Source organism: Sander lucioperca, chromosome 9 (assembly GCF_008315115.2).
Source record: "Sander lucioperca isolate FBNREF2018 chromosome 9, SLUC_FBN_1.2, whole genome shotgun sequence".
In the NCBI taxonomy this organism is placed as follows: Eukaryota; Metazoa; Chordata; class Actinopteri; order Perciformes; family Percidae; genus Sander; species Sander lucioperca.
The window spans coordinates 10843117-10855104 of record NC_050181.1 but is presented as its reverse complement, the minus strand read 5'-3'; the positions used below and the strand labels follow the sequence as shown (position 1 = coordinate 10855104).

Sequence of the window (11988 nt, the reverse complement as noted above, 5' to 3'; positions counted from 1 at the left end):
AAGTCATAATGAGGTCATAGTATAGTATGTTGAAAAAAGTCATAAAAAAGTGATAATGTACTATGTCAAAAAATATTAGTATAGTATGTCGAAAAAAGTAAAAAGAAAGTAATCGTATAGTATGTCTAAAAAAGTCATAAAAAAGTCATAGTTTAGTATGTCGAAAAAAGTCATAGTATAGTATGTCGAAAAACATCATAGAATAGTATGTCAAAAATTGGATGCCTTGGATTCCCTTTATTGCTTAATGTCAACTTCAGCTTGGACACAGGGAACTTTATAGTTTTTTTTCTTTTAAAGCAAAAACTCCTTCAAGGTACATCAATATTACAATTAATCAGAAGTTTTTAATAACTGAACATAATTTGTTGTATTTCATTCCAAATCAAAAAATATTCCAACACTGTACTGTACTGAAATGGTTGAGCAAGCCAGGTGTTTGTTGACTCAACTTTTACACTGTGTGAACCCAAGACAAATTCTACATCAATGCTGGGAAAACAATTTTGGCCCTGCTCAGTGTTGTATGGTGACATTCATCTGGCTGTGGGTTGTGGAAGTCCACTGTTTGGCATAATAAACCTGTCATTGTCTGCCATATTTTGCTGCATAGAGGGAAAGCTGGTATTTTAAGAGCCATAAACTAAAGTGTGAGAAATTAAATTTTATAGAGTGGAACTAACATGGAAAACTGCCTATAAAAGTCATATTTGTTACTGCTGAGCATGTGCTGTGCTGCATGCTGTGTTTGAGGTTTGGGGGACAAAATGTAAATACTGAGTTTTATATCGAATATCTAAGGAAGCCCTGAAAGGCAAGGTGAAAAGGTTTTTGGGGGGTTTGCATCTATCTATCTATCTATCTATCTATCTATCTATCTATCTATCTATCTATCTATCTATCTAAAAGTGCAATACAACCTTCATGAGTAACAAGGCAATACTTTGGCTACACCTGTTCAACAGGCATTAACATGTAGAAAACCGATATTTCAATCTGCTCTCATCTGCTGCCACTGTGTTACACAGCACAAATAGCAAATTGCTACAAACATGCTGAAATGAAAGTTGTATGATATGTAGTCTAACTGTTTATCTATCATTCTTGTAAACTTTGCAGCTTGTTGATGCAACCAGTGATCGTTTTTCGTATAGTATGTCAAAAAAGTCATAAAAAAGTCATAGTATAGTATGTCGAAAAAAGTCATACTATAGTAAGTCGAAAAAGTCATAGTATAGTATGTCGAAAAGTAAAAAAAGTCATAGTATAGCATGTCAAAAAAAAGAAGTGATAGTATAGTATGTTGAAAAAAGTCATGAAAAAGTCACAGTATAGTATGTTGAAAAAAGTCATACTATAGTACGTCGAAAAAGTCATAGTATAGCATGTCAAAAAAAGTAAGAAAAAAGTCATACTATAGTATGTCAAAAAAAGTCAGAAAGAAGTCACAGTATAGTATGTCGAAAAAAGTCATACTATAGTACGTCGAAAAAAGTCATAGTATAGTATGTCGAAAAAAGTAAAAAAAAGTCATAGTATAGCATGTCAAAAAAAAGAAGTGATAGTATAGTATGTTGAAAAAAGTCATGAAAAAGTCATAGTATAGTATGCATCGAAAAAGTCATAAAATGTTATAGTATAGTATGTCGAAAAAAGTCATACTATAGGATGTCTAAAAAAGTAATTAAAAAGTCGTAGTACAGAATGTCGAAAAAAGTCAGAAAAAGTCATAGTATAGTATGTCGAAAAAAGTCATAATGTAGTATGTTCAAAAAAGTCTTGAAAAAGTTATAGTATAGTATGCCGAAAAAAGTCATAGCAATGTATGTCGAAAAAGTCATAAAAAGTCATGGTATAGTATATTGAAAAGGTCATAAAAAGTTATAGTGTACCATGTCGAAAAAAGTCATAGTATAGTATGTTGAAAAAAGTAATTAAAAAGTCACAGTAAACTATGTCGAAAAAGTCATAGTATAGTATGTTGAAAAAAGTCATAGTATAGCATGTAAAAAAAATCATGAAAAAGTCAAAGTATAGTATGTCCAAAAATAGTGTGTTGAAAAAGTTTAAAAAAAGGTTATTGTATATATGTTGTATATATACATACATACTTTTATTCTTTAAGTAAATTTCCAAGCCTTTACTTTGTTACTTTTACTTGAGTAAATAAGTTAAATCAGTACTTCTACCAGAGTATTTTTTAACACAAGTATCTGTACTTCTACTTGAGTACGAGAAGTGAGTACTTTTGCCATCTCTGTAGTATAGTATGTTGAATAAGTCCCAATATAGTACAGTACAGTATGTTAGAAAGTCTTTACAAGCCAGGTTGAAACCCATGACCATTGGGTCTTCAAGCAGCATTGTATCACACTGGGCCATCTAACTCGACGTGATTATTTTGGGTTTCAGACCTTCAAATTCAGTGCTCCTCACAGGATTTGAACCCCAAACCTTCAACCTTCAGGCAGATCATCAGCTATTCATCACACTAAGCTATTTGTAAAGTATGAAATCTAGTGGTTTGACGTCATATTTATTGTTCCACATTACTGAGGACAGAAAATGCAAAACTCTGAAGACAAAAAAGTCATAGTAGTACAATACAAATAATAACAAATAAATACAAGTAATACAAATATCTTATGTATCTAGAACAAATCTACCGCACCACCAACGCAATTATGCATATTTAGAGCTGTTCTCTTGGCGTATTTGACTTTATTTCGGGTTTGAAACCTCAAAACAAACAGCAAACCATAATCAGATTGGAACCTATGACCACTGGGTCTTCAAGTTACACTGTATACCACTTGGCCATCTGACTCAACTGCCTTACAATTGTTTTCTAGCATATTTGACTTCTTTATTTTGGGTTTTAGACCTTAAAATTCACTGCTTCTCGCAGGGTTTGAACTCCAAACTTTCAGACCAAAGACAAGCTACTCATCACAGTGAGCTATTTGCAAAGAATGGATTCACATGGTTTGATGTCTTATCTTATTATTCAAAAGTAATAGCATAGTATGTCAAAAAAGTCATAGTATAGAATGTCGAAAAAAAGTCATAAAAAAGTCACAGTATAGTATGTTAAAAAAAGTCATAAAAAAGTCATAGTATAGTATGTCGAAAAAAGTCATAGTAAACTTTGTCGAAAAAGTCATAGTATAGTATGTCGAAAAAACGTCATCACAAGTTGTTGTTGAGTTTCTGAACACTAGTAGTGCTATGGAGCAATGTTTTTGCAAAGAAGATGGGATGTGCAAATAATGGCAGACATGGATGTAAATGTTGACAAATGTCAAAAAATTGCTTTGCAAATGTGTCATGAGGATAACAAATAATTAAACCCTTTTGTTAGACCTCTAGGATAAACACAATGCATTTTAGTGTGAAACGCATAACTTCCATTATTTTTTTTATTTTTACAAGAAAAGATTGTTAGTGCTACTAAGTGAATAAGTGATGAATATTTACTTAAAATTCAGCAGTTATTTCATGAAAATTCATCTGGAGATCCTCAACTGCTCATAAACTTACTTTAACATAGCTAACTAAGCTCATATCACTGTCTCAGAACATTGTCTCTTTTTCCGTTAAAAGAGTTCCAAACAACTTAGTTATTTCCAGGAGACTTTCTTGGAAATTACAATGAAATTCTATTCATAAAATAAAGCATTATCAAAAGAATTCTATAGTTTTCTTGGTTGTTGAATTTGTATTATTAATGAATGCCAAAACCCTTATTTACTCATTTTGACCCTTTTTAGCCCTGATGACACAAGTGGGAGTGTTATTTGTGAACCATGATTCACCTTGGATTCCCTTTATTGCTTAATGTCAACTTCAGCTTGGACACAGGGAACTTTATAGTTTTTTTTCTTTTAAAGCAAAAACTCCTTCAAGGTACATCAATATTACAATTAATCAGAAGTTTTTAATAACTGAACATAATTTGTTGTATTTCATTCCAAATCAAAAAATATTCCAACACTGTACTGTACTGAAATGGTTGAGCAAGCCAGGTGTTTGTTGACTCAACTTTTACACTGTGTGAACCCAAGACAAATTCTACATCAATGCTGGGAAAACAATTTTGGCCCTGCTCAGTGTTGTATGGTGACATTCATCTGGCTGTGGGTTGTGGAAGTCCACTGTTTGGCATAATAAACCTGTCATTGTCTGCCATATTTTGCTGCATAGATTGAAAGCTGGTATTTTAAGAGCCATAAACTAAAGTGTGAGAAATGAAATTTTATAGAGTGGAACTAACATGGAAAACTGCCGGTTGAGGTTTGGGGGACAAAATGTAAATATTGAGTTTTATATCGAATATCTAAGGAAGCCCTGAAAGGCAAGGTGAAAAGGTTTTTGGGGGGTTTGCATCTATCTATCTATCTATCTAAAAGTGCAATACAACCTTCATGAGTAACAAGGCAATACTTTGGCTACACCTGTTCAACAGGCATTAACATTTAGAAAACCGATATTTCAATCTGCTCTCATCCGCTGCCACTGTGTTACACAGCACAAATAGCAAATTGCTACAAACATGCTGAAATGAAAGTTGTATGATATGTGGTCTAACTGTTTATCTATCATTCTTGTAAACTTTGCAGCTTGTTGATGCAACCAGTGATTGTTTTTCTACATGGCTAATTAATATTCACGTGAATGACATCATCAGACTACAGGGGAGAGAATATGAATTAGCCATGTGCACTACTATAGCCTATCTACACTGTTTAACCCGAGTCGATGCCTACATAGTTCCAATATGTTATACTGTAGACATTTACTATTAACTAAGAAGGTGCAACCTTTTGTTTATCCTGCATTTGGCCCGAACTTTTAATTTCCTTTGTATCATGCACTAATGGCATCAGGTTAACTCGTACCTACGAGTTAAACTTATGTTTTTGCCAACAATGCCCGAAAAACTTTTTTTTTACCTTGCTTCAGGGCTTCCATAAGCTCATCCTAAAATTCACACCCAAATTTACATCCTCAACCACAATACCACACACCTTCATCGATTAACATTCATAGCCATACTCATTTATTTATACACCAATATTGTCTTTATTACAAAATATTCAATAACCCAACTTTACACTGTACAAGATACAACATACTGTACAGCTTTTGGCTATTTACAAAAAGTATGATCTGCATATCAAAGTAAATATATATAAAAAGGCAGGTTGCAATCACTGTAAGCTTATTGAGTAAGGCAAACAACTTGAAAAATGATTTATTTACACTTTTGCAGATCAAGTGAAAGTTCAACGCTGATAAAGATTTGGGCTACAAAGATATCTGATGTGCCTAGCATTTCTGAGACTGGATCTGAGAGACGTGCTAAAGCTTATAGTTTTTTAAAGAAAACTCAAAATGTAGCATAAATATAGCGAAGAAGCTAGAGTACAGTAATGTATGCCTGAAAGACGACAGTAGCTAGACACTGCACCAGAGTTTATGTGATCTCGATAAAAATGCGCTAATGTACATGGAGCTTTTGCAAGGCTTGGGCTAAGGGACTAGGTCGTGCATTTGTAGAAGTTTTGTGCTTATTGTATGTGCTTAAGCAATGTATGTGCTCTCTTCTGTGTGGATGAATGCCTTCCTGGACATCTACATATATGTTTGCACCATACATAGGGGTGTATTGGTCCTCTATGTGATGTTGATTGTACCTTGTGACTGGTCCAGTTTTGGCATTGACTAGTTTCCATAGCAGCACACATTCAACCCTGTAGAATCGGTCGACAATGACACTCTGTTAAAGCCACCACTCTGTGTGTAGACTTAACATACGCCGCACGCATTACATTAAACTATTGTGAATCAGGGCAAAAGATATAAAAGATATTCGGGAAACCTTATTTCTACTCTCCGGAGTTCAAAAAGACACTTTTTAAGTCTACTGATGACATCTGAAAGCGTCCCATATGACAAATATGTTCACCCTACTGCAACATTGTCTCTTTTCTCTTGTAGGCTATGTTGAGGCAATATAAGCAGTAACACTAAAGATCTATGGAAAGCTTAATACTTTGGTTTTCTTTCAACAGGAGTACCGTTACTATGGCTGTCAACTCTTAAAAAGTCATGCACTATTAACTGTAAATATGTAATATATAACTGTAAAAAAGCCTATTTCATCCAGTAAGCTCTGAGTATAAAAAGTACTCTGTGCTGTTTCGTTACAATTCAGAATTAAACACACATGCATACACACACTCACAAGTACACACATGCATGCTTACACACACCAAAAAGAAACAACACCATTTTACACTGTAAATAATGCAATGTATCCTTGGCATAATCAGAAAGACAGTGCAAAAGCAATAGCATGATCAGTCTTTTTTCTGGATATCAATGCACATATCTCTTGTACATGGAATGTGTACTACATAGAAAACAAAGATGCACGTTATACCTGGATCTGAGGGAACCCAGGAACACCACAAATCTAATCATCTGTTATAGAGATGTTAAAAAAGGATTTGAGAGTCTGGGTATTTTTCTTCTTCACTCCACTTTTGTTTTCCAATAGTGGCAAGCAGTTCAAAATCCCTAACAGGATCCGTATCACCATGTCATTTCTCCGGAAGTTCATATCCTGAATGAGCATCTTCTGGGTTGTGCCAGTAGCTCAGGATTTATAGGAAACACCTGGACAGCCCTGTCTTCTCACGGCCTCCAACCAGGATTTCCTTTCCTTTTTTCAGTGAAGTTTGTAGTCTTGTCTTTATTCCTACACTGCCACATCTGCCACAGCCTCAATCTCAATCTGTGTCACCTCTATGGCCTCCGCATCCTCTTTACTCACTGAGGGCACGCAGGATGAGGGCAGGCATGTCACTTGGCTGTTGCTGCTGTTGGCAGTGTTCATCTGCGTGTTGCTGCCCAGATTGGTCGGGACGCTCGTCTTGCCACAGGAGTGGATTCTGCGCGCCAGGCTGGCGGAACGCACCACTGAAGAAGTGATTATGGTGCCCACACCCTGAACCTTGCCTTCCAGGAAGTAGGTCAGCATCTCACCTTTACCCTTGACACTGACTTTGCCCCGGCACACCAGGTCGTAGTTGGTACTCAGCAGGCGATAGACGTCTTCGGTCACCTGTATTATTAAAAACAAGGAAACATACATGTGTATCTATTCACATCAATTCAATCTGATATCAAAATAAAACATACAGAGAGTTTTCCTTATCTGTGGCTGATTTTATTGTTTCTCTCTGTGTATATCAGTCCCTGTGTTTTTATTTATTTTTTATTTATTTACTTATTATTTGTATATAAAATTGTGTCTCTCTGTTATTGTGACCCTTTTTGCTTCTTGACTATGCAACTCTGTTGTTTTAAATGTGCTTTATAAATGTCTGTCTGTGATAAAAAAAGAGTTTTTACTGATATTTTGTGGACATCTACTGGGCCTCAAACTATGTGTTGAATGTTGAAATATTTGACATAATTTGACAACAAAAGGGACAATGGTTTGTTGTATCAAAATGCATCAAACATCGGGTCCTGATTTATGCTGGTCTACTTAGACATGTAACATGCACTGTTTATTATTAGTTTTGTGTTTTTATAATGTGAATTTCACCTTTACAACTGTAGCTTTGATGTTTTGAATTCAGGTTTCCTTATAAGCATTGTGTGTAAACCAATTTTGCCTTATAATAAAATTACTTTTATATAAATATGCAAATCTAAGATGCATTGCATACCTGTATCTTTCCCGGTACTCCCGTGCTGTCCATCCTGCTGGCCACATTGACTGTGTTCCCCCAGATGTCATATTGAGGTCGCCGCGCCCCAATCACCCCCGCAACTACTGGACCCACATTGATACCTGGGCAAACATAAGAACATGTCAACAACAACCACAAACCAATGTCGAACTGAGGTTTATCATAGTCACATTGTGATTTACTGTGTGATTGTGTTAACAGTTTAATACAAGGGTAGACGTACCCACTCTCAACACAAACTCATTGTATGACTGATAGTTGATTTCATCCAAAACGTCAAACATCTCAATGGCGTAGTCTGCTATTGTGCTCAGATGGTCGTAAACAGATTGCTTGGCCTGAAGAGAGGAAGCACACCAAACAGTTAGTATTTATGCATGAATTGGTCCTTCATATTGTCTCTATTATAAAGTACTACATCCATTTATCCATGTGCAACACACACACACACACACACACACACACACACACACACACACACACAGAAACATTAAATGACATGCTACCTTGGTACCAACGGTGGGAACAAGGCCCACAGCTGCCATGTATGTACTGCCAATGGTTTTGATTTTCTCTATGTCTTTGTAGCACTCCTTATCCATGAGCTGCAAAACATACATCCAAATAGACACTCAAAGCATCACATTTCAAATCTCCCAGAAGTACAGTATATGTTCAAAATTGGGAAAAAGAAATCTGCATCCCACCTCATCAAAATCAGCGATGATCTCATTCAGTAGTCTCAGGCACTCCACTCCCATGTTGTTGCCATCCAGCTCAATGTAGAAATCATTGAAGTTTGGGATCGAGGCAAACAGGACACCAACTTGTGCGTAGGACTGATAGTATAGATCCTAATGTAGAAAGAAAGAATACAGTATAACAGTATAAAATGTGTCCTTTGATGTCTTCTGATACATTTTTTGTTAGTCTGTTATCTACCTGTTTGTCTGTTTTTCTGTCTGCCTGTCTATAAGCGAGGCTCACCATGTTCCTTGGGTTCGACAATAGGAAGTGTTGAGCCACGTGCGCGGGCAGAAGATTGAAGAGAATCCTCCTGTTGTCCAGCTTCACTTTCTCCATGCCATCTCTATCCTCTTCCGCCTGACAGCAAATGTAGCACACACAAAAATATACAGATACAGCCATGAGGAATGTAGCTTGTCCCACATTTTCACCACAGGGGGTCAGTAAAAAACCTTACGAGTCTTACAACATGGCCTATATGTCTTCTAGTTGGATTTTAAATGGACGTTGGTAAATGATTAGACAGCTTAAAATTCAGCTTTTGCAAACCCACTGTGCTTTTTTTACAATCCTGGCACCAAATGAAAACATGTTTCTTACCCTCATTTCTGCCACAGAACAGACAGCTGGCAGCCTATAAATACAAATCCTCCATGCATACCCCAATAGTAACATTGATACAAATTACATATATCAAAGTTGAAATGGCAGTATTTCTACAGCACACTCCTATTAAAACATATATTATGATAATGAGATTTAACCCTCTCAACATCCACACTGATACAGACAGTTCCTGACCTGCACAGCCCATAAGAAGTCCAAGCGTAGCTTGAGGTCAAGTTGTCTGGAGTGGAGGGCCAGGGCACTGACAAAGAGCAACAGAGACAGGATGGGCTCATAGCCTTGGATGTGGAAAGACCCCCCACTGTGGAATAGACCAACACACATGTCAGCACTGGACTGGACCACACAGAAAACTACACAAAAGGGTTGAATGAACCCCCCACAGTGTCAAGAGAAATCACGAGTAAACTTTTGTTAAATAAATACGTAAAAACATGATTTTTTTGTATTTTATAAAAAAATAAAACTTGGAAGACCTTAAATGTTACTGAAACATTACTGCGTCTACAGAAAATTTGCTTTTCAAAAGACATCTTTATCTTAATAACCTTAACAAATTTAACGTAATCACTTTTCAGGAGCACATTTATGATCTGAGCTCCAACAAAATTGGGCAGGTCCCTCGGTACTGGGTTGAAACAGCTAAAGCACTCCCGTCATTCAGCCTACATTGTCCTTTCAGGCTTCTGATTTGGAACTAATGAGCACATGTGCTGCTTCAAATGGTGGAAAATGAAAGAGTGTGTGGGCTGCAGACAAGCAAAAACTCCTTCACACACACACGCTTCCCTACTGTGCCACAGAGCTACACAATTCATCCAGCAAGCTCACTTACATGCACGCACACACACACACACACACACACACACACACACAAACATATACATCTCACCACTTGTACTGTAAATATTCTTCAAAACTCCTGGTTATCTGTCCCTTCTCCGGATCAAACACAGACATAAAACGTGGCTTGACATTTACAGCCAATCGTTGCTTCGTGCAACTTCAGGAATTGATGGAAATAAAAACAGCACACAAGCAGTGTTTTCCATGATTGGGTGTGTCTGGTGTTTGTGGAAAACAAAAACTCTGGCACTCACAGATAAGTAATCTTCTTATTTAATGTGGGCAAAAAACGAACGTCTTTCAGCTAGAAGCCATCATCAGTGTGTTTGTGGTCATGTTGTGCCGTGAACCTCTCACCCTGCAGTCTTGCGAAAACCACTGAGTTCCAACACGGTGACATACAGCACCCCCAAAAGGAGCATTAGCACCATCTTAGGCAGCCAGAAGACCCGCAAGAAAAGTGCCAGGGTGAGTGTGCACAACACACAGGACAGAAAGGCGTAGCCGGCACCGTCACAAGGCAGCTCCGCCATGGTGTGGTTGGCGCCGCTGTCCATATCAATGATGACGATGGAGCTGTTGGTGTTGATGTTGGCACTACCCCACAACCAGGGCATACAGCCCACCTGACAGAGGCAAACAGGACGAAACATGTGCGTAAAGATGATATTAAAGTAGAGAGTAATTCAATATCAGCCTACTCTCACAGTCTGTTATGATATAGCTTTTTTTTGTTTCCTTACTTACAGCACCGATATATAAAGAACAACTGATACAATATCTTACAACTGTAATAATCAAACATCTCACCAGTACAGTCTAGCATCCAAGCATACCCTTTTTAAACCAAAAAGGAACTACAATTACAGCCCAAAATATGTCAACATTTTTCTTACTGGTTGGTCATATTTGGTGGATGACATTTTTATTGTTGCCTTTCCCACTTACCACACAGGTCTGGGCCACGGCGTAAATTAAGAGCACTATGAGAATACAGAGAGCAGTGCGAATCTGAATGGTCAGGCACCCTGGAAAACACTGAGAGACAAAAACAAAGAAATGTTAGATGAAAGAGAGGTAGATGAGGAACATTTAAACTATTACTACTACTATTATGGCAAGACAACAATGAGACAAAGTGTGTTAGTAGCTGTAGGAATAGTATACAGAAAAAGGCTTGAAATCAAACAGATAAATGCTGATTGGGGTAGCATAAGGTAAGTAAGGTAAGAGAGGGAGAACATGAATGTGTAAAAGTCACGAAGTGTAAAAAAAAAAAAAAAACATAATTCAAATTTATGTGGTAAGGAGCTTTGAGGATGACCGTCAACCTCAACAAAAGCTGAAATTAATAGACTAGCTATCTGAGTTTAAGTACAGCATAGGGGCTAAGAAAGCAATCTTAAAGCCAATGAATAATGAATCGTTATTACATGGCTGCATATAATACATTTACATATTTTGTTTAGTCAGCGAAAAGAAGAAGAATAAGTTAAATGAAAAAGCTTGCCTTGTGTTAGGCACCACATCAGAGAGAAGTTAATGTTAGTTAGTAAGAAGTGTTTAAGGAAAGGAAGACAAGAACGATAAGAAAGCAGCTGTATTTACCTGCACTCTAGTGATATGCAAGTACATGATACAAGCTACTAGGAAACAGATGCAGAAGACGAGAAGGACAAGTACCACTGTGCCCCTGAGAGGAGAAAAAAAGGAGAGATGGCAGGGTTAGTTAAAAAGACAAAGACCTGTGTAACTAAGAGATAAATGGAGAGAGAAAAAGATATAGAGAGAAGAAGGAACAACAACAGAATATGCTGTACATACTGTGGTATGATGAGAAGATAGACAAGGCCAAACAAGGCAGCTAGGATCAGAGAGAGGACCACTGCGCTGGTGAAGTACTCATCAGGAACCTGGTGGTACTATGAAATGCCAGAGACCAGATAAGAATGCGTAACATGTTTTTATTAATGTTTTGTAAGGTGTCCTTGGGTGTCTTGAA

The 11988-nt window shown here is 37.0% G+C and overlaps 1 protein-coding gene across 3 annotated transcripts in view; it reads right to left on the bottom strand.

The window, feature by feature from the left end:
* Window positions 1-5062: 5062 nt before the first annotated feature.
* LOC116046040 (adenylate cyclase type 1-like) overlaps window positions 5063-11988 on the bottom strand; it is a 37096-nt gene continuing 30170 nt past the window's right edge. For 2 of the 3 annotated variants that reach the window (XM_036005235.1, XM_031294160.2), the window contains 11 exons: window positions 11811-11908; window positions 11595-11679; window positions 10935-11024; window positions 10344-10612; window positions 9315-9441; window positions 8709-8870; window positions 8474-8620; window positions 8273-8371; window positions 7990-8104; window positions 7743-7867; window positions 5063-7129 (listed from right to left, as the gene is read on the bottom strand). In XM_036005235.1, coding sequence (XP_035861128.1) covers window positions 6764-7129; window positions 7743-7867; window positions 7990-8104; window positions 8273-8371; window positions 8474-8620; window positions 8709-8870; window positions 9315-9441; window positions 10344-10612; window positions 10935-11024; window positions 11595-11679; window positions 11811-11908 — 1683 coding nt within the window. In that variant the 3' untranslated portion in view covers window positions 5063-6763. The remainder of the gene's footprint in view (window positions 7130-7742; window positions 7868-7989; window positions 8105-8272; window positions 8372-8473; window positions 8621-8708; window positions 8871-9314; window positions 9442-10343; window positions 10613-10934; window positions 11025-11594; window positions 11680-11810; window positions 11909-11988) is intronic. The other variant, XM_031294161.2, reaches the window with a different exon arrangement.